The sequence below is a fragment of the Sinocyclocheilus rhinocerous genome, unplaced genomic scaffold, assembly GCF_001515625.1.
Source record: "Sinocyclocheilus rhinocerous isolate Xijiao unplaced genomic scaffold, SAMN03320098_v1.1 scaffold90, whole genome shotgun sequence".
NCBI classification, from domain to species: domain Eukaryota; kingdom Metazoa; phylum Chordata; class Actinopteri; order Cypriniformes; family Cyprinidae; genus Sinocyclocheilus; species Sinocyclocheilus rhinocerous.
In genome coordinates, this window is record NW_015657969.1 from 1948308 (window position 1) to 1972176 (window position 23869).

At 41.3% G+C, this 23869-nt stretch overlaps 1 protein-coding gene across 1 annotated transcript in view; it reads left to right on the forward strand.

Moving 5' to 3' along the window:
* The first annotated feature begins 361 nt into the window (after positions 1–361).
* LOC107721891 (zinc finger homeobox protein 4-like) overlaps positions 362–23869 on the forward strand; it is a 79555-nt gene continuing 56047 nt past the window's right edge. The window contains 3 exon segments of the mRNA XM_016530090.1: positions 362–730; positions 18160–20759; positions 21790–22292. Coding sequence (XP_016385576.1) covers positions 18206–20759; positions 21790–22292 — 3057 coding nt within the window. The 5' untranslated portion in view covers positions 362–730; positions 18160–18205.

Sequence of the window (23869 nt, forward strand, 5' to 3'; positions counted from 1 at the left end):
TTCTCACGTTTTCTCTTCATTTGCGTTGCATTTCATTCTTTATTTTTAGTAGGCTATTGTACTGTAGGAATAGCAAAAAGTGCCATTTCAGTCGTGTTGTTTTCTATTATTATTATTATTATTAATTAATTAATTTAATTTATTTATTCCCTACAATGCAAACGGATGCTATTGCAACATAGTGTCCAAATGCATATTTCTGCTTTTTAAAATCTGTAAATTTTCATAAGTCTCCGGTGATTTTCTTTTACAAAAAAAAAAATAGGCTAAATAAAATAATAATAATAATTATATATATATATAATTATATGTATATATATATATATATATATATAGAGAGAGAGAGAGATCATTCCCAGAGTGCATATCGAGAATAGACACACAAAGACATGCGCACTCAACTTAATCAGCCATTTTTTTAAACAGGGCTAAAACGATCATAATTAGCAGAATAAAGACATATCGGATTTTCATTTCCTTACCTCCTTTCCCTTACTCCTCCACAACTGAAACTGCTAGGCAGTCGTCGACACATCTTTTACACAACCGGACCCAAAGGATCGACTCTTACTGTAGTATTTACGTTTTTTCCTATAAAGTTGGAGGATTATTGTTGCATTTTTTTCCTTTTTATCCTTTTTGTTACCTACTTGCGCTACCATTGGATGTGATTTTCTTCAGAAAAAGCAAATATCAAGAGAAGAAGCGGAGGGAACTGCGGGGAAAGAAAGTAAGTTTTTTTTTCTTCAACTTTTATTGAGTAGTTGGTGTTAAATTTAGGTCGAGTATTGATTTTCTTTCGCGACTATTCCTGCCGAATCTGGGCTATTCCGCTGTTGGATTACGGCGTTATGTGATATAATTTAGACAAATGCCAGCCTAAATATTTTCCTCTCAGTTTGTAAAACAGTCCTTTTGCCGAACAGCCGCGAACTGTCAGGCGATGTTGTCCTATCGTATCTACCGTAAACCTTTTCCAGACTTCATTTCGTTTCTTTTAAAAGCAAACCGCCATAAATGTCAAGTTTCGCTCTATTTTATACCGTTATTCGCTGATACGGAGTAAAAAGTGGACCGATTTGTACGCTCGCGGCTGTTGTGTTCGCCTCAGGAGTTGGACTCGCCTCATCACAGCAAACGCTCAACAGCAGGGCTTCCTTACATTTGACCAAATCTTATTTCTCAAACAATACAAGTCATACATTTGATAAAATATCTGCTCGAAAAGGTAACGTGTCGAGAACTGCCAATATACCCTGCAATAGTAAGAAACGCGAAGGCTACGTTTTGACCCGACGACGCTCCGGACCGGTGTTTTCCGTCATGCTTCTTGAGATAGACTCAAAAGCTGCACAGTTCACCTCAGATAACTAAAAGATCCTCCTTCGTATATTTCGGTTACCTGCAACGTATAAAAGAGTCTCGACGCTGCGGCTCGGATGATGGTAACGATCGGAAGGATTGAACTCTGTCTCTTCTGCCATATCCCGGACTCCTTCGTGTCTGTGGCAGACGTAAAAAACGGAATAAAAAGGACCGAAATCATTCCTATTTTCTTTAGAAAGCCCATTCCGTGTTTAAACTACTTGTGTCTTCTGTCTTGCCTGTAAGTTTCCTTCTCTTCTCCTTTCAGTTTTTCCTGAGAGAATTGTCCCCGAGTTTATAGAAAGGTCGTTAGATTCTTAAAGTTCGAAGTTTTTTTTTTTTTTTGTGGTAAACGTTAACATTGGCATTGAAGACCGTGGCGTGTGTGTGAGCGCTTTGCTTTTGGGTTGATGGTGAGTGTGAGACAGAGTCTTGGCTCCGATTGGAACGCGACAGTGACAAGGGCATCGATCGCTTCCATTGAGAGCACAGAAAAAACACAGGCAGTGGGGAGGCAGAGCACAGAGCCGCGGTGTGTATCGCTGTGTGTCTGCGCTCTCTGCTCTCTAAACCTGCAGATTTTCACTGCCTGGATCACCGTATTTGTAGGATTTTCAAGTTGTTTTTGGGGGGTTACTCTGTACCGTTGGCAGCATGTTTGTTTGCTTGTGTATTAAATGAGCTGCGTTTGGTTTTTCTTCATTAGACATTGTGGATTTGTACGCTTTTTGTATTAATACGATCCTTTGTGGATACCTGGATTTGTTTGCAAATTGGAATTGCACCGGAACTGCATCTTTTGTATTGGATTGTTTTTTCATTTGTATAGTTGTATTTTTTAATTTAGATTTTTTTGTTACAATAATAACATTATTATTATTACTATTATGTTGTACATTGTACGTTGTACGTTGTCTTGTATGTAATAGTTTTCTCTATTTTCGTATTAAACTTTTCAGCTTGAATTATTTGTATTTCTATTAAAGAATAAAAGGATGAGTTTCATTCAGCAAATTTGCTGCTGTGTGACAACAACTGTTAGATGTAAAAATCTTATTTAAAAAGGTTGTGTCTGAGATCTGCTCTTACAGAAAGACACAAAAGGTTTAGAAAAGATGGGGTTCAGTGCATTTGGTTGCATTAATGTACTTGGAAATGTTAATTTAAATGCAGTCGTTTTATGACACCACAAGGCATCTGGATCTATTAATCGTGCTTTGATTTAATATCCGATGTGTTTTGCGTTTTTGTGTCCACATAATTTCGTACAGTGTACAGATTGATTCGAGGCAGCACAGAATATCGTGAAGCCAACGCGAGGAGCCTTTAATAACTCTTGAGACATGTTCTGCAGTAAGATTGGCTGAGGCTTCTCCTTGGGTCGGCAATGTGTCATTTCCATGAAGCCAAATTGCCCACTGCCTATATGATATTAATGTGCAAATCAATATTTCAGGGATTAAATTTCCCTTCTTCATTTTTTATGGTTTCTACCTCAATAAGTCTCAAGTCTAATAGAAGAGGCTGGATGATTTAAAATCCGCCTCTGCGGAGTGGCTTGCTACAAGCCTATCACAGCGTTCTGCTGTTCAGTACCGAAACTCCTATGGCAACGCGCAGAGGTTGACTGCCACTGCTTTGTGACATTAAGACACCCAATTTAGCTAAAAGGCGAGAGAGATGACTGCGTGTTCGGTTGAATGCTAATACATGGTTATCCCGGTATTGATAGTTGTAAAAGAGAAGCCCCATTCAAACACACACACACACACACACACACAAGCTGATGTTTGCATTCACATGCATGTAGACACACATAATATATGCACAAATTTGACAGAATCCATCTAAAAAAAAAATCACAAGACCAGTAATCACCACAGTGGTATCAGTTTCTCCCCAAAAAGCTGCAATATAACATTTTTTTTCCTGTAAAGGCCTTGTACAGGGTTAGACAGGGAAATACAGTTTTCTATTTTCGAATGTGGTGATATGAACCATTTAGAGCGCCAAGAGCTTCAATTCACCGGAGCACGGCTTGTTATTTCATTGCAGTCGTGGAAATTCGTTGTTGGTCAGCAATACTGAGAAGAAGCAGGAAAGATTTTTTTTTCTGTTTTCTTTAACCCTGACATTATCATAGTCCTCTGAGCTTTCTGCTGTCTATCATTAGGTGTTTGTTTTTTATTCATCTCGCACCATCTGGGCTACGCTTCACAGAGCAGCATAAATTTCATATGTGATAGAACATTTTTTTTCCATTTGGTCTCATCTTAAACCTTTGAACAGACCAATTTAATTTCGCTGGCACAGAAGGAAAAAAAAATGTATGTGGTGCAGGACAAAGGCTTTTTTAATCTTGCTGCGACTGTATGATTTCCTTTAAGATTCCCTGTCTGTTACGTTTTCAAAAGCTTAATGTCGTTACGATAAGATATTGTCCATTTTTTTCCCGCTGTCATTTTCTTGAAGAAATGCTTCTGAATTTTACATCAAGAACAATTTATTTTAGCTATGTATTTTATGTACTCAATTGCTAGTGCTTGTTGTGGTTTCCTGAGCACATTAACTGTTTAATAACGTTTGTGTGTGCACTTCACATAGATAGCATTGAGAAAACTGTCACATTGTTGTTAGAGGAACTATAGGGCTTTTGTTGTGGGCCCAATTGAATTTGGTTTGGAGGATGCAGTACTTGCCCTGGTCCGCAGAGCAGTGGGTGGAAAGCTGAGAAGTCAGGAGCTGGCTTAATGTATTAAGGGGGGCCTTTTTGTGTCAGCCCCGAGGCATTTCTGAGGCAGAAAGAGCCTCCCCTGCTTAGAGGCTTTCTGAAGGGTTAAACACTTGGATAGGGTTCAAGCTCCATAGTGCCTAGGGAAAGTGCATTTGAATATGTACAAGTTTCATGTAATTAGGACTTAATTTTATTAACATATGCAAATTGTTAACTCTGAGGTTTGTTCAGCTGGTGGAGATCAGCTGAGCACAAACGGCTCATTGTTCCTGGGGCAAATAATGGATTTGGAGTTGGATGGTGGCAACGCATAACCAGCTATCTAATTTAAGTCGTACCATGGCGAAATTTCATTAGTAGCCATGGAGATGAGGTTAATTGTGCTGACTAATGGCCCTGACTACAGCGGTGGCCCCCAAAAAACAGCAAAAGCACGATGGCTTACTTAATCTGCCTCGCGATAACACTTGTTTAGACACGTTTTCCTCATGTGGGAATTTGCATATGCAAATCCAGGGTCTCCCTGATCTCGTTCGTCATGTCGGGCTGTCAAACGCACAGAAAGACAATGAAAGCAAGAGCGAAGGCTGTTGCTGATCTCACCACAGAATGGGCAGCATTATTCAGGCCGACAACATTCTTTCATAATTTGTTTCTGATTAATAGACCAGACTGAGGCTCGTTCTGTTCGGGGCTTTTTGCAAAGAGAAGGTCAGGTCAGAAAGAGTTTCCACAGCAACTAAAGATCTATTCTTTTCCCTTTGGCTAATTAAATCACATTCTTAAGGCCTCTCCACTTTTTTGAGGAGAGTGGAAGAGGAGGAAAAAAAATACTGTCGCAGATAATCTCTACTTTCCTTCAGCTATAGATGGGGGAAGCCTGGTGCAATGCTAGTTCTCCTGAAGTAATCCTGTTTTTTGACAGAAATGTAAACTGATATAATTGCTTTTCAGGAAAGGGAATGCAGGGTTTGTACAAGTGTAAAAAGCATCGGAAAAGGATTAGCATTTTTTTGCATAATGCACAGCGGCTTTGAATGGGGCACTGAATGGTTGACTGAGTGACTTAGATGAAAGGGAGATGGAAACGGTGCCTTCTTGTCCTTTCTTTCTAGGCCCCGCTTGTCCCCAAAGATGTTTGTCGAGGACTTGAGACAACAGGCACAGGCTTCATATTCCTGAAGCCTCCCAAGATGCCTGCAGATTTTGTCATCATGTGAAGTAATATGTATGATAATGGTGTCTCTCAACTGGTAAATTGCAGCCCGTATGCTTTATTCAGTAGTGTTCAGGCACAATAGCAGAGCTAGGGAGTGGATTCTGCAGAGATGGGATTTATTTTTTCCTCCAGTGTCCTCAATTTAAACAGGAAAGGTTTTGATTGAATGCTAGAAATGTGTGTACTACTTACTTTTTATTTCGTTTTGTTCTTTTACAGTCCTCAATATAAACGGGAACAGTTTTGATCAAGAACACTTGGAATATGTTTGTAATCATTTTGTTAAAAGATTCCATGCTTGAATTTTTGTGTGTGCTTGTGCATGTGTGAAAAATAAAACGCTTAATACAGCATTCATATATTATAGATGAGGTGTTTTGGAGGACGGTCTGGTTCTAGCTCTAGTTTCTTGTTTTGGGGGGAAGGTACCAGTGTGACGTGAGCACCGCTTCCGTGATCTCAGCGTCACTGACATCGCGATCTGTTAAATGAACGCGAGCTGCCGCCAGAGACGTATTTTTTTCCATGTTTTGTTGTGTTCTGTGAGGCCTTGATCATCTTTCACTGACCTTTTATAGACTAGAGCTATCCTTTCATATGCAAATGATTAAGGGAAAAGAATTGTAGCCAGGATAAGTGCTCACAGGTTATCATGAACAAAACGATTATTCTTCTTTTCTCTTCTGTTTCTTTTTCCAACCATTCCAGGGGTGAAAAGCAAGTAGCTTTGAGTCGATTGTGAAAGGTGGCGATATCAGTCTTTTTAACCCCAGCACTAAAGAAAAGGATACACCGTGGATGACGCTTCACGTCTGTTCATTTCAAACAAAGTTCGCAGTTAGACAAGTCATGTTTTAGTGTCTGGTTGAATCAGGCGTGTACTGACAAGCTCAACCAGATGTTGATGTGGGCCCGGTTGCCAAGTGAAACTTGTATGCTGTGGATTGTCCCCCTTTATGCCCCCACCGGCCCTTGAGATGTGCTCTCCTTACTCCGCAGCTTGGATGTAGTTAAAACGTCTCTTCCTGTTCCGTGACTTACACGCCGTTCCCCCCAATGCGTGAGAACACATGACTGATGAGGACATGGACATTTCAAACAATCTTAAGGGTTGTTATGAGAAGGACTTGTTATCGGGAGGAAATGTAAGTTTTGTCCTCATTGAGAACTTTCATTTTTGAGCACAGTTATCTAAATGTTTTTGTTGCTCTTGGTCCTCTGCCAGTCAGGATTACATTACTTTTACTGTCAGCTTGCGTCTCATCGGAGAAGGGGATTTTTCCCCTTCGTATTCTCAGGCCTTCTTTGTTTTTTTGTGATGGATATTAAAAAAAAGGGGGCGGGGGAACAAATCTTACTAAAGCAAAGTTTAGGCATTTGACTGGAAAAAGCAGTCATGTATGCAAATGAACAGAATTGACCAAATATTGTGTAAAAAATAGAATCGATAGAATCTTTTTTAAGCAACAATTCAGGTTAAAGAAGAAGAACAGGACATTTAGCTTATGCAAATGCAGCTGTCGGTGAGCGCACTGGTGGCATTTTGACTTCACAAGTTTTCAGGTACAAGTGTAGTCATTGTTGCTGAGACAATTAGCGAAAAGGTTAAAAGGTACACGCTATATGATATTTTTTGACCATGTGGCATGTAAAAATAAGCTGGTCTTCTCTGTGAGACAGAGTTTTAAGTAAAAATATATTTAATCTATTGTAATATTATGTATTAGCAATTGACATAACGTCTGTCTCGTGTTTCAAAGCAGCTGAGATTTTATGCTGGAAATCTTTTTCATACAGTGCGACGAAATAATCTCTTGTGAAGATTTGTGTCTCTTTAGATCACAGCAACGCTAACAGTAACCAAGTGTGCATTAAATATCATACAGAGGGATTGACATATTGCCACAGCTGTTGTGAAGCACCTTATTTCATGTCCAAGTACCATTATTTTGCCAAAGTTTGAGCTTAACAGTAGGGCTGCACGATAAATCGCATGCGATATTTAACGCGCATCTTGTTAGAAAGCCGGTTCTGTAATCAGCGGTAAATCTCCATCACGTGCGTGCTTTCACATTGAGCAGCATTAACTACACAGAGCCGTTGTTCTCTGACGAGCTGCGCAAAAAATCGCGCGAATATGAACGTGGTTTTGCGCAGCTTGTCAGTGAACAACGGCTCTGTGTAGTTAATGCTGCTCAATGTGAAAGCCCGCAGGTGATGGAGATTTACCGCTGATTACAGAACCGGCTTTTCTGACAAGATGCGCGTTAAATATCGCATGCGATTTATCGTGCAGCCCTACTTAACAGTCACATCCTCTTCCTGTCTCTCCCTCCATATGTAGATTAAACTTTATAGGAGCTCCATTCAGACAGATGCACACTTAAAAATCGTACGCACCGTCGTTGCCGATCTCAGCTAGATAACAAGCCCATGATTAGTCATCAAGAGAGGGATGAGACCATAATTGAATATGTATGACCGGTAGTGCCTTATGTAAACAGATAAATGAGAGCCTGCCCTCATGAATATTCATGCCGCTTAGTTCATCTGGCCCTGTGATGTGGATATTAACATGGCTGTTCCACCTGTGTGTATGTGTCCAGACATGACACTGGCCCAGTGTTTGTGTTAGTCCAGAGGCTGAGCAAGAGAAGTCCCCGAAGAAGTATTTGGTTAATACTAGACTTCTCATATCCTGTCTTGCTCTGGTCTGGCATGTGCGTTGGAATCATCTTTAATTATTTGCTTTAAAGGGGGTTAGACTTTCCATCAGTGCAGATGAGTGGCACGGACTGAAGGCTGGTTTTGTGTGGGCACTCGAGGTCCTGGCATGGGTCGTCGTCTTTTTAGTTTTAATGACGTGTAGTGACAGAACTAGATTAAATGCGCAGCTCGCGGATTTCATGTTAGAAAATCATGGTCACGAAATGAAAAGAACAAAGTATTGCATTGAGCCGAGTGAAAAAAGATAATGGTGTCATCTGTATTTTGGGCTTTTGAAAACAACGATTTTCTGCCTCACCTTGTCCTCGTTTTTTTTGGGAGATTTCTTTTAGTTTTATATGGAGACAGTAGGGAGCCCTGGTTGCCGTGCCCATAACCATTTAAGTTATGGACAATCAAAGAAAGTGTAATAAAAAAGACCTATGGAAAGCGTATGAAAAAACCATTAAGGAAAATTGAGGTCCTTTGGGGTGTTTCATATAAAATCAAATCAGAGACGATGGATGGGGGCTAGACAAATATTTGAGAAAGCACAGATTATTTTCCATTTAATTCCTGTGAGTGTCTGAGATTTGTTGAAACAAATGTATATGTGCCATTTCATGCGCTTGCATCTGGGCTTTGCATTTCAAAACACTCCCTCACCGCAGCTTTATGCTTATTACTGCATGGCATTTGATAGCAAAACAAATCATTCTTCCCCCTGACTATTACCATTCAGAGCTGTAGGTATAATGTGTTTTCTTTGCTTTAATTAGTTGGCGGTTATGCTGATCCAGCGGTTGTTTTCTCTTCTAGGTTGTCATTGACCTTAAAATACCCCCAGTGTCTTGTTGAGGCCTTACTGATCTGAAAAGCATAACACAATGTGGCCTACCCCGCTGCAGCGCGCTGATAATGTTACAGCTGGGCCAAAGCGGCCCATATAGGCTTTCAAATGGCGTAAGTGGCAATAACCACAGACTCTTTTAATGTTTCTCTTCATTAGCACTGCTCACAGATATTTTTTCGGTCACTTGCCCTTTTCATCTGAGAGAGAAACAATTTTTGGCTCCCTTATAATATGCCATTAAATTAATGATTTTTTTTAATGAGTCAAAAAAAGGATTAATCATTTTACTACGTGCGTCATTTTGTCTGGTGATTGTAGGAAGCAGACGGAGCGACGTGACTGCCAGATTCGTCGAAATTAACTTTGAAAATTGAATCGGTAGTTTGCGTGACATTCCGTTTATTTGATAATGGAATATTGTGGCCCTAATTTCAGCTCATTCTAATTACATCTGACAGTTGTTTGTTTGGAGTGAAATCCAATTAAAGTGTACACTTTTCAAGCGGAATACTCCAGTTCCTTCTTAAAGAAATAATGACCCCATGATGGCTCTGAAAATAAATGTTTTTTTTTGTGGGCATACAAGGGTAAACTCACAACAGCTGTCAGAACAGAGTTTGTTTAAAAAGCAAATGCCTTTGGTCTAAAGTTCATTTGGAGAGCTCTCTAATTAAATATAGGCTCAAACCTTAAGTTAATTAGTAATTCTCTGGCTCCAGAAATTAGGCAGATCTGGAGCATGATCTCTCGTGCTGCCATATAAAGGCATTAAGGCCTGCACGGGAGAACTTAGTTAGCAGTAATTCATGCTTTAATAGATTGTTTGACATGTTTTGTGAAATTCCTGCGTGAAGAACGATCGGGTTAGCGCATAGCTAGCGGCACTGGAATGCATGCAGGGATACCTGGCCTGTGATTATGTTTATAATACTAGATAATTACAGGACCGGCAGGCTGGATGCTCCGTCTTTACTGAGCAGCTTGAACTTTAAACTTTTATTGTTTCTTGGGGAAAATGACAGCACGGAAAGGTCAAAATCTGTGGACAAAAAACGGGCTCTCGTTCCAAATGGCGCCTGCTTACCGCTCCCGGCCCACATGGTAGCGTGTCAAAACATTCATCAGGTTAAAGTTAGTTAACAGGCTGATCCAGCGGTTGTTTTCTCTTCTAGGTTGTCATTGACCTTAAAATACCCCCAGTGTCTTGTTGAGGCCTTACTGATCTGAAAAGCATAACACAATGTGGCCTACCCCGCTGCAGCGCGCTGATAATGTTACAGCTGGGCCAAAGCGGCCCATATAGGCTTTCAAATGGCGTAAGTGGCAATAACCACAGACTCTTTTAATGTTTCTCTTCATTAGCACTGCTCACAGATATTTTTTCGGTCACTTGCCCTTTTCATCTGAGAGAGAAACAATTTTTGGCTCCCTTATAATATGCCATTAAATTAATGATTTTTTTTAATGAGTCAAAAAAAGGATTAATCATTTTACTACGTGCGTCATTTTGTCTGGTGATTGTAGGAAGCAGACAGAGCGACGTGACTGCCAGATTCATCGAAATTAACTTTGAATATTGAATCGGGAGTTTGCGTGACATTCCGTTTATTTGATAATGGAATATTGTGGCCCTAATTTCAGCTCATTCTAATTACATCTGACAGTTGTTTGTTTGGAGTGAAATCCAATTAAAGTGTACACTTTTCAAGCGGAATACTCCAGTTCCTTCTTAAAGAAATAATGACCCCATGATGGCTCTGAAAATAAATGTTTTTTTTTGTGGGCATACAAGGGTAAACTCACAACAGCTGTCAGAACAGAGTTTGTTTAAAAAGCAAATGCCTTTGGTCTAAAGTTCATTTGGAGAGCTCTCTAATTAAATATAGGCTCAAACCTTAAGTTAATTAGTAATTCTCTGGCTCCAGAAATTAGGCAGATCTGGAGCATGATCTCTCGTGCTGCCATATAAAGGCATTAAGGCCTGCACGGGAGAACTTAGTTAGCAGTAATTCATGCTTTAATAGATTGTTTGACATGTTTTGTGAAATTCCTGCGTGAAGAACGATCGGGTTAGCGCATAGCTAGCGGCACTGGAATGCATGCAGGGATACCTGGCCTGTGATTATGTTTATAATACTAGATAATTACAGGACCGGCAGGCTGGATGCTCCGTCTTTACTGAGCAGCTTGAACTTTAAACTTTTATTGTTTCTTGGGGAAAATGACAGCACGGAAAGGTCAAAATCTGTGGACAAAAAACGGGCTCTCGTTCCAAATGGCGCCTGCTTACCGCTCCCGGCCCACATGGTAGCGTGTCAAAACATTCATCAGGTTAAAGTTAGTTAACAGCGAACGACCATAGAAATATAACACCTGTCCGACAGGCTTAACGGTATATTTTTAGATGGCTTGTTAAACGGTGAATTCACCCCCTCCCATGTGTTTTTTAGAGGTGAAATATGTGGCCTGTTTCACTTTTGTGTGTGTGTGTTTGGTCCTCACCTCTGCCTTTGCTATGCAAGCCATATTTGTTAGGGATGCTCGATTATGGCAAAAATCATAATCACGATTATTTTGGTCAATATTGTAATCACGGTTATTTAACAGTATTATGAGGGGGCCATATGACCAAAACATTATATGAGTGATTTATTTTAAGATAGTGATGCATATCAAATATATATTTCCAGTAATTAAGGTTGCTATGACATCTACATTGTAGAGACCAGCGGAATTTCAAACAAACAAACAAAAAGTCCTCAAAATTATTGAAAATAATTAAACTGTCAGTAATAAAAAAGCAAAGAACAAATACAATAGAATAAATAGATACAAATGAAACAAACTGTGCTTTAATGTTTTTTATGCAAGTCTCAAGCAGTTTACAGCCTACTACAGAAATTAATAATAAAATGTAAAATAAAACGGCATAGTCTTCACTGTAAGAATTAAACTTTTTTGTTTCTTATTAAAGCTACAAAAGTCCTTCACTCAAGAGCAGTGTGTGATTTTGAATTTGTCTTTTGTTGTTTGATTAATATTAAGCACACAGTCGCAGCAGGTAAATAGCCCGCTGCCACTTTAAGAGCCGCACAGATCCAATTTACCGTTACACGCGTATTTTCATTCTCAACTCTTTACGTTCATTTATTACATGACCGACGAAGGTATACATAAATAATCACTAAGCGTCGCATTTTTGCGTGTATTTGACCGTTTAGGCGCGCACCTTGAGCTAAAAGATGACTTTACATGTCCGTGTTCTGTTCCGTCTTTAAGCGCATATATCTTCCTGAGGAGCAGCGCAAGTTCTCTTTCATGCTTTTAAAAACATGAATAAATATACTTCTATAAATCAAGCACGTCCCATTTTGCAAAAGTCACGTTACATGATTTTACTGATTTGCACGTGAAATTGGGCTTTTATGGAGGAACGAATGCGCAGTGCTGGAAAAGGGGGCGGAATGGGCCGCAATAATCGTTTAATCTCGATTACTGTATTTTCATAATCGTTGGAGGCCGAAATCGAAACTATTAATTGCACAGCCCTAATATTTGTAGGCTTTATTTGCAAGCAACAAACACAAAGCATGTGTTTGATTTGTTTGAAGCAAGATTATGTGAGCGTCACTCATTCTGACAACTTCGATTGCAGGCTTGACGTTTTTTAATTGTGCTTTATTTTTTTTTATGTACTGGAAGGGGCAGTGCTTTCAAACAGATGTGCGTAAAACTACGATTTATGTAACTGGTAAGCGCTTTCATATTGTATGTATTGTACTCCACAAGAACATGTTTGACCAGTAGATTAATATTTATTTAGCACAGGGAAATCAAGGGATTAGTCAGTCATCATTTTAACTCTAATCCTGCTTGGCAAAAACTAGACAAAGAGTGTGATTACTGAACACGGACTGGCAAAGCTACAATTAGTTTCTCTGCTTTTGTTGTCAAGAACGGGAAAAAAACACACACACAACACATACACAAAGGGAATACGCTCTGAAATACGCAACATATTCATCACTCGTGCTTGTGCGGACAGCAGAAAGATCACGAGATGAATTCACGTCAAGCCAGTGAATCAGAGAAAACAACTCTAATTTTAGTCAGTGCCTCCTCTGAGAAATGTGTGTTTCTAGTGAGTCGGTGTGTGTTTAGTCATATTCTATGTCAGTGCCTGTACATGTTTGTATTTGTTTGTGTCATTACTATAAAGAGGAAACAGCATATCTGCTTTACTAATTAAGCCGTAAGACTCACCAGGGGCAACGCATTGATTTGCATCTGGCTTATTTCTCTTAGCAAAACACACACGGCAAATACTGTATGCCTGATGGGTCTCAGGTGGGCAAACGTGCGTGGTTGTCTCCACGACGCTCTCCAAGTTAACTGTCGAAGTTAACTTTGCAAAGCTGAAGCGAGAGAGAGAGAGAGAGAGGTGGGGTTAAAGAGATGATCTGCTGTGTCACGTGGACACGGGCACAAGAGAAGATGTGAAACCAGATGTGGGGTGAAAAAAAGGCTAAAGAGGAAGACTAGTGGGGAACCTGCCAGCATACGTTCCCCTTTCCCCTCCTTCTCTTTTTCTCAGTTGAAAAAGAATGTTAATGATTTTTTTCGCCCCCCTGCGCTCCTCCAGAGACACAGCCTCATTGTTTGTCGCGAGGACCTTTTCTTTCAAACTTAATTACCTTCTCCCCTTTTTTCGGTGACTTGGACTGAAAGTTTGCACTGTGTGTCGGGAGAGGTCGTCACACATTCTTTTTACGCTTCTTTTCATTAATCCGGGGTGTGCAGGCATTTTCTCTCCGTGTCGGGATGGTAGGGGAGGGTAGTGGAAGAGCCTCGGAATGATCCGCAGGAAGCTTAAAGCCGGTTAATGCAGTATAATAGTCTGGACATAGACTGGCCTTTGTTTGTGCGGTTCATTTCGAATCAGGCGTAATTAACTCCAGAGTGTTTCCAGATTGCCAGCGAGGAGAAATTGCAGCCTTCTCTGCTTTGAATTGAGAAAAGACATTAGCTATGTAGATTATGTTTCCCTTTGATACCGGTCTCTCCTGTTAAAAGTTTTCAAATGGGAGAGGGAGTCGTATAAACCCAGGCACTCTTTTTTTCCTCTCATTTAAAGGGTCTATTTAAAGTAATTTTGTATGTAAAATTCATGTCATGTCATATGTTTTTTAGTTTTTAGTATTATAAGATTTTAAAGATTTAAAAATGGAAACTTTTTTCATACTTAACTTGTTTTGTGCTTCAGATTGTTTGACTCTTTTGTTAAACGCCAGCCACAGAAAGGTAATTTGTACAACAGCTAAATAGATGTCTTTTGCTGATGTGGATTTGCCACACCCAACAGTAATGAATGATATGTTGCGTATTGAAAATGAGGCCCTTAAATGTGGTTATGGCACAGGGGAGATATCCTGCTTCTACTGTTACACCTCTGGGCATCGACGGGGTCGGGAAAAGCCTTTGTGAAAAAAGGGTCATGCAAAACCACTTTTTTTTCGCCCCCACTCCTTTTCTCTCTCCTCTTTGCAATTTTCTTTCTTTTTTGGACTTAAACAAGAAAGAATTAAGCCTCCCTGTGTCCTTGGAGGCCAGAGAAGCTCTTGATGTTTGGATAATACCACATTGATGGATTTTTCATCAGTTCTTCTTTCTGCATGGCAACAAATAAACAAGTATAATTAGACTTGTGAAGGCCCATTCATGCCTTTGTTAGGATTAGATATATGTGCAGTTTGCATGCTGTGACTCTCCTTTGTCTTTCCCTAACTCACTATGACATTTTGATAGAGGATTTGGTGTTGAGAAAGGCCCCAGCAAAGGCTGGGGTGACCTTTCCTAAATCGGATATAATTCAGAGGCGTTTTACCTATTTTTCCTGCTTTTTTCTTTCGCACTCATATTGCAGTTCCACTTCAGTAACGCGTGACATATTTGCACGCTAACGTTTAACGTTTGTCTGTCTCAAAAAAAAAAGGACGACCTGAAAAACTATTTAGGGAAGAAAGGGTGAGTGAAATCCTTTTTCTTTGGAGGCGGGTTGGTTGGATCAGGAGGAGTCTTAGCACTCGGGTAAACCTAGCATTCCTACTCCATTATTCCCGTCTCTTGATCAGATCACATTCTTTTTAATCACTTCACAGGCAGCGTCTCCACAGAGAACCGAGAGAGAAGCCGAGACGGTCTTAATTAAAAAACAGAAGTAGAAACACTGTTTGCCATCTTTTTCTTCTAATGGGTACGGGAGCCATTTCCATGCAATGAGATCTGTCCTCATTGTTTTGAGAGAGTGTTCTTTCAGTTCCAAGAAAAAGAGCTTAGTTTTTTTTTTTTCTTTTTCTTTTTTTTCTTCTTTTTGTAGCCTTTGCTTTTTAGACCGAATAGAAGGAGGGAATATAAGACAATAGAGAAAAGCTGTTTCACAGTTAAGTTACAACACATTGGAGGAATTGTAGAATGGTGTATAGAAAAAGGTGTTAAAAGAGGAAAAATGCAGTCAAAAAGAACAAAGCCCCTTTTAATAGCAAAGTACGTACTTAAGAATAGTTTCTGTCTTTTGGGTGGAAAAGAGAGTATGTTAACAATTGAGATTGACTTTTCTGTAGCTGGTTTGAAGAAAGACGCCTGCATGTGATTTTTTCAAAGTCCTTGTCAGGCATCTTGAGCACTTGAGGATGTCTGGATAATATGCAGTGACTTGCTGTAGCAAACAGTAATTTATATATTTATTTTTGTGAGAAGAAATTGATGGGCACACTAAGTTACCAGGCTGATTGTCAATGAAATGTCTTCTGATGCGAAATATCAATATGAAAGCTAGAGGTGCTCTCAGCATCCCCGGATACTTGCCTCCTATCAAAACAAGCGTAGCTCTGAGCTGTTTAGCTCTTTTGTGCCTTGCTTTATAATTCATAGGCATGTAATGATTCACATGCATAGCCAAAAATCTAGAGACACAGGCAAATCCAGAGGAGGCATCTCTCTCAGCACTTCAAGTGTCAAGAAATGCATAATTCATCTAAAACTACGCGTTTTATGTCCGGACCCGCATTAACTGATGCTGTGTTAAGGATCCGAAGGAAAGCAACAAACACGCACAGTTGCTCACAAAATCTCTGCATAAATTCTATTTTTCTGCTACCTGAAAGAAAGAAAAAAGAGAATGAGGAAGCCGGTTGTATAATTACAGCTTCCATATTGTATTTGATACCTTTTAAAGGCTGAATTCAAACAGAAACAAATCACAGGCAGCCGCTGACAAGGTAGACACGCGAGGGAGAGTGTGTGTTTTGTGAAGATTGCTTGTTTTATGATGTGCAGTGGGTTTTGTGTTAATGTCGCTGGAATGTTGTGTGCGCCTCACACACTCACCCAGCGCCCACAGGCCCTGGAGGCACAGCTGCTGGCTCTGTGATCTTACACCAGGAGATGCAGAAATTATCACAGGAGAATACTGTAATCTAGCCCTCGCTTCCCTGCCAAACGTGTGTTTTTGGAGACGTACATTACTCTTGGCTTGCATATATGACCCCGCCCCACTTCGCCACTGCACACATACACAGACACACCTTTTTCTTTTCTTGTGTGAAGCTAATTCTAATAGGTGCTAATTTTGCACTAATTGCTGTGCAGTTTTACTCTCAGGGCATTTGAGAGCAATCTCAAGTCTTTATTTTCACAGTAGTGCATTGTGCAGACCACCCCCACCAATTGTTTATTATACAATTTAATTTTCATTTCATTAATGTGATAGGCTAGCTTATCTTCATTTTCTAGCAGAAGTATCCTTATTCTTTATTTCTGTGTGTTTCCTCGTGTTAGCTGTTGAGATTATACTTGATTTGAATAGTAAAATGTATCATTTCTGTGCGTAATATTCATATGATATCCCAAACGTATTAAGCCAGAGCTTCATTTAAATGAATCCCCAATGAATCTGCAAAAAAAGTGATTTGCACATAGCTAGGTGGAGAGGGCATGTCTGTAATTGTTGTTTAATTTTGCATCATCTTTAGCCTCGTTTCCATTTGGAAAAAAAAGTGCTTTTCCAAATTGCATTGTGTTCAATAAGCTATTATCAGATTTCCTGTATTCTTGAGAATAATGAGAAAATAAAGCCTGGCGCAGCAGACAGGGCTGCTGTTTTAAAATTCTGGGTCTGTCTTGAGTGTATTTCATTTTAATTGAAAGCACAGCAGTTGCAAGCCCGTCATCGTTGGCCTTCACTACAAATCTCTACCTCTTCTGCACACACTGATATCACCCTGAAAATTTGGAGCAGCTGGGTTTCTCTTTGCTCGCTGAGCCTCATTCGCCGAGTCTGGGCATGGTAGGCACATACGCTTTGGATCCAACTCTATTTCAGCGTCCAAGCTTAGCCCCAGTCTTTGAATTTTCATTGCCAGCCTTGAGAATAAATTGTCTGTGGTCCAAAAAAAAAATAAATATATATATGATTGAAGTGTTTTCATCAGCAAGGTGCACATATGATTTGTGAAAGCCAGGAGAGACCCTGATTGAGGCAGTGACGGTTGGGAGATGGGCAGCCATCCAGGATAGATAACATCTCTATGTTTTTTCAAATGGTGTGCTTTTATGTGCTTGGGTTTTTGTGAGCTGCCAAGGATGAAAAATGAAAAACAAAAAAAGTGAAAAGAAATTGCGAGATGGCCCTCCCGGGGTGACTGGACTGGGTGTGCTAAATATTAATTTGAGTTTGAGGTGATTGTCAGAGAGACCAAAGCGTGGGTTAGAATTTGGATGGCTGCTTAATCAGGGCTTGTTAGATACCTACTGGGGCATCTCTCAGAGGGAAGATTTGGAGTAAACTGATTTACTGAGTAACATAGGAGCCAAAGAGATACCGCCTCTCTCTGCCAAAGTTGTCATGATTTGAATGTGGTGGTCCATCCCCCTTTTCTTTGCTTATTGTAATTATGTTGCAATGATAAAGGGGCTCTCAGAAACGTTTGTGTGGTAGTGGTTTGATTTTAAGGGGAGTGCTGCACATACTTAAACCTCTTTTAACAATTGAAAACTCGTTAACCTCTGCTAAAATCAATGGAGTGTCTGTCTGTGCATTTAAAAATCATACAGCTTTTTTTCTAGGTAGACCTCCGCTGCTCATTTTTGAGGTAATTCACAAGTAATTTCAGCGCAGGAATGCTCTCTATATCATCAAGGACAGCACATGCTGAAGATCAGGTGCGCCATCATTATGCACGTTCTAATATGTCTTTGCTCTCTTTTGTTTTTTTATTTATGCAGGTCCCTGACAGGCTGGATGAAATGAGATCCCCATGTAGCGATTACCATGGAAACTTGTGATTCCCCTTCTCTCTCAAGGCAGGAAAATGGGCAGCAGATATCAAAGCTACGTGAGACGACACATCTTGATAATGAGGTGCCAGAGAAAGTCCCTGGGATGGAGCCTGACAAGGAAAACAGCCCTGCGGATGACAACCTGAGGACGGAGGAGAGCCGTCGAGAGATCGCATCGGCATTGAGCGCGGAGAATGCGATAGGTGCAGCCACTAAAGAGATCCCCTGCAACGAATGTGCCACTTCCTTCTTGAGTTTACAAAAATACATGGAGCACCACTGCCCGAATGCTCGCCTTCCTCTTCTGAAGGACGAGAATGAGAGCGAGGTCAGCGACCTTGAAGACAGCGATGTAGAGAACCTGACAGGAGAGATAGTTTACCAGCCAGATGGCTCAGCTTTTATTCTTGAGGACTCCAAAGAAGGTGGCCAGAATGCCCAGTCGGGGGTTAAAAGCCTCTTCTCCCCAGCACTGTTTTCAAACTCCCAAACTGCTGCTGGGGACAAGACTGAGCAGTCGGCCACAGCCCCCATGTCCTTTTTTCCACAAGTGATCAATACCTTTCACATCGCTTCATCCCTCGGGAAACCATTTATGGCCGATCAGGCTTTCCCAAATACCTCAGCATTAGCAGGAGATGGTCCTGTGTTGCACACTTTCCGTGTCTACGATCTCCGACACAAGAGTGATAAAGACTATCTTACCATTGATGGCGCAGCCAAAAACTCCTGTGTGTCCAAAGATGTTCCAAACAATGTGGACTTGTCTAAATTTGATGGTTGCATTAGTGATGGGAAAAGGAAACCTATTCTGATGTGTTTCTTGTGCAAGTTGTCTTTTGGTTATAGTAGGTCATTTGTAACCCATGCTGTGCATGATCATCGGATGACCCTCAGTGAGCAGGAGCAAAAGCTCCTTAGTAATAAATATGTCTCTGCCATTATACAGGGCATTGGTAAAGACAAAGAACCTCTTATAAGCTTTCTGGAACCAAAAAAAAACAATTCTGTGTTACCACACTTTTCTACTGCAAACTTCATGGGCCCTGATCCAGGCATTCACAGCCTGTGGAACACCTTTCACATGGAAAACGGTGATTCCCTGCAGGCTGGTTTCGCCTTCCTGAAAGGAAGTGCCAGTTTGGCATCTTCTGCAGACCAGTCGCCCAGGAGTGCCCAGATGCCAAAGGCTGAACTGAACCTCGGGGTTGTGGCCACCTCTGCGCTCAAGTCCCCCGTCGGCCCCATGTCTCTCCAGCGCTCGTCACCAGGGGCTGGGTGCAGGGATCAGGAAAGCAACTGTGAACGGCAGAAGGACATTAGCACTTTGCATGCGAATGGTGAGGTCCCCATCAAAAGCGAGCCCAGAGATGGGGCCGATGATGAGGAGGACGAAGACATGTTTTTGAACGAGCTCGACGACGATGGTGTTTGTGAACTTGGGGAAGGTACCAGTAGCAAAGATTTCCCTTTCTTAAACCAAAGCATTTCTCCTTTATCGTCCGGTGTGCTAAAATTTACTGAAAGGGGTACTACTTCCTCTGTGACTGTTGCCAATGACCTAGAGAAGACAAAGCAAGCTGCTGCCAGCTTGGACTACAGCAATGACTCTATGAGTGGAGGCAGCAAAGACGGCTGCTACTCCAATGGCGGCAGGGATGGCAGTCCGCCATCTCTTCCTCTTGACATGACACGACGAGATGACGAAAGCCCAGGCCCACTGCACCAGCATGCTGCCACGCCCAACACCCCTGGCACCCCTGGCCCAGGAGAGTGCTCTCCTGGAAGTGGAATCGAATGCCCCAAGTGTGACACTGTCTTAGGTTCTTCGCGTTCACTTGGTGGTCATATGACCATGATGCACTCACGGAACTCCTGTAAGACGCTCAAATGCCCCAAATGCAATTGGCACTACAAGTACCAGCAGACCCTGGATGCTCACATGAAGGAGAAGCACCCAGAGTCTGGAGACTCTTGTGTCTATTGCTGCACGGGCCAGCCTCACCCTCGACTTGCCCGGGGTGAGAGCTACACGTGCGGCTACAAACCTTTCCGCTGTGAGGTGTGCAATTACTCCACAACCACCAAAGGCAACCTTAGCATACACATGCAGTCGGATAAGCACCTCAACAATGTGCAGACGCTGCAGAACGGAGGAACGGAAGCCATCTACAACCACACTGCTCCTGTGTCGAATGCCAGTCTGAGCGGGTGTGGCACACCCTCACCCTCCAAGCCCAAACAGAAACCCATGTGGCGATGCGAGGTCTGCGACTATGAGACCAATGTGGCTCGCAATTTGCGCATTCACATGACAAGTGAGAAACACATGCACAACATGATGCTTCTTCAGCAGAACATGAAGCAGATCCAGCACAACTTGCATCTGGGCTTGGCGCCGGCCGAGGCGGAGCTCTACCAGTACTACCTGGCCCAGAACATCGGGCTCACCGGTATGAAACTGGAGAACCCTTCAGACCCACAGATGATGATCAACCCCTTCCAGCTTGACCCTAGCACTGCCGCAGCTCTGGCTCCCGGTCACAGTGAGTAGTTTTCCCTTGGATATGCTTGTCACTCACTTTCTTTTGTTCTCTTCCTCCTTCACTGACTCTGGTCTTATTACTCCTGTCATTATTGTTTCCTGCTCTCGACCTGTTTTGTGATTTGAGCTGCTATGTGAGAATCTGTTTCCTAATTTTCCTAAGTTTAGACCTTTGCTCCACCCAGAAAAACCTCATCTTAACATGGACTATAGTGAGCAGATTGCCTACACACAACAGCAGCAGTTTTATTCTTTCACTTTGTCAATCAAGACCAAACAGCCTTTCTGCATCTGTTTCTGAAAGCCGACACCCTTATGCATTCATCTCATGGATCTTTACCTCCATACATAGTATAGACTGGCACATATACATTAGCCTGTCAAGAAATATTGTTTCCACAAAAAACATTGTCTTTCATCCAGCAACTCAGAAACTCTTGTGTAACAAAATGCTATATTTGTACCTTGTCTTGATCTTGTGTAATTATTAAATTCAAAGCTTTTTGTTCCAGGGGGTTGAGGGTATGAAAAATGATCTAGTTTGCTTCTAAAAGTGCATAGATCAAAGGACTAAATTACAATTAGATGTAAGATTATCTGTTTTTTTTTAATCATTTTAAATTTTAGAACTACTGTTGAGGCAGGCTCATTTTATATTGATCAGTTTTGTGTCTTTAAAGAGAGAAGAAGAAAAAAAAACATGCTTGAGTACAAACTCAGGAATGCCCTGGTAGGAGTAATTAAAGCTATCTGATGGGGGAGTTTAGAACTTGAAAGGGATGATTGTAATTGATCCTGATTCAATCCTATTATAGCTTTTTATAGTTAAGGCTTTATAAAAGCCATACTCCTTACTGGGGCTCTTTTTTTTTTTTATCAAATCCTTTTGTATGGGTGCCCTACACCAGTCTCAGCTCTTTTTAAATTTCATTTAATAAAAAAAAAAAACTTTTCTCCTCTTATACTCTCTGTGCCTGTGCCCCCCACCCTCTCCCTCTCTCTCTCTCTCTCTCTCGCTCTCCTCCCTGCAGTAAATAATGAGCTGCCTGCAGAGCTGCATCTTGCGAGTGGTCAGCTAATGGGTGATGACCTGTCCGTCCTCTCTGCTGGGGAGCTGTCACCTTGCATCAATGACCCGCTGCTGAAGCTCTTCCAGTGTGCTGTGTGCAACAAATTCAGCTCTGACAGCCTGGAGGCCCTCAGCGGGCACGTGGCGGCGGAGCGATCGCTTCCGGAAGAGGAGTGGAGGGCCGTGATGGGAGACATCTACCAGTGCAAGCTGTGCAACTACAACACGCAGCTCAAGGCCAATTTCCAGCTCCACTGCAAGACCGACAAGCACATGCAGAAGTATCAGCTGGTGGCCCACATCAAGGAAGGTGGCAAAGCTAACCAGTGGCGTCTCAAGTGCATTGCCATCGGCAACCCCGTGCACCTGAAGTGTAACGCCTGTGACTACTACAGCAACAGTGTGGAGAAGCTGAGACTGCATGCGACCAACCAGAGGCATGAAGCAACGCTGAAGGTCTATAAGGTCAGTTATGCTTTACTTAGTGTTGAACTGTGTCATGACCCACTGTCCTAGTTCTGTGTGTTCTCGGTGTCACATAGGTTAATATTTACTTTGTTTAACTTTTTATTGCATTATATCTATTTTATCACTGTATTTGAAAGAGGCAGATAATTCAGTGGCCATGATCAGGAGAACACAAACAGTGAAGATTTGTTTTCTAGCACCTTTTTTTTTTTAATGATGTCAGATGTCATTAGTCCAGCTGTAAATTTGATTTGGCCTTCCATGCTCGCCCTTTTCCCAGTTTCCTCTGCTCTCTTTCCTGTAAAGACAGGAATATGCCAGTCTGCCTGTTTACACGATGCCTTTCAGAAATCAAACCTAATTGAATTTATGCCAGAAATATCAATATTTTTAACAGTTGGCCACTGTTGTAGTGCTTCACCGAATTTTCACCTCTGAGGTAAGCTGCCCCAGGGCCGTAGATTACGCGGGTGATGCGGGGGACGTGTCCCCCCCACTTTTAATATCACGTAAATTCGTCCCCCGCACTTTTTCGGGCAAGTGCCCCATCAGCTAGTATACAACAAACATCATGTGAACAGCTGACGAATTTTGAATGTGTGACCGTGTGGCTGTCAACATGCAGGCAAAAGAAAGGGAAAACAATTTGATTCTTTTTTAGATTGCCTTGTGTTTTACTAGTTTTTTAAACATACAAATTACATTTTGATGATTCAGACCTTCTTTTTCTGATTTGCGGGTCATATTTTACTGTTTTGCTCAAAGCCTAAGGCAGATAACTGATCCACAGCGGTGGGGGTTGAAAAGAGACCACTGCAGCCTCATCCTGTTCTTAAGTGCATTTGGGTGTTGACTTACTGGACTTGTGTGATTGCCTGAAACAATAATACTAACATCCTGAAATCATAGACCAGCATCACATCCCAGACACATTAGTGGACTCCTCTGGATAAACTGTATTAACTTAATGAGGATCTATTGACCAGCATTAGTCACTTTTGACTTGTGTGTGTGCTCGTAAGCCGGACTCAGCTGTATATTTAGAAAAGTGAATTTAGCAGCTGACAATGGCTAGACTGCAAACAAAATTGGCAGTCTTGTAATGATAGCAATAACGCAAACAATTCATTACTTTGACCCAATTACAAATATAGTCATTCAAAAAGGGATTTTTATAGGAGAATACAACTACGGTCACTTTCACTTTGAGAACCTCCTGAAAAAAAAGTTAAGTCAGAACCAAATGCCGAAAAAGGCCTTCTGAGAATAAGAAATGGTCAGTTTCTACTACTTTTTTTTTTTTTTTTAAAGGGGTCCTATTATGCTTTTTCACTTTTTCATCTTTAGTTAGTCTGTAATGTTGCTGTTTGAACATAAAAAAGATCTGCAAAGTTACAAAGTTCAAAGTCCACTTCAAAAGGAGATATTTTATTTAACAACGAACAACTCGTTTGGACTACAACGCGCATTTTCCGGGATTTGTGATATCACGAATGGGACGAGACCTAGTTGAGCTGCACTAGAGAAGGCAACGAGTGTTATCACTATGTCGGAGACACGCTAGCTTTCCCAAG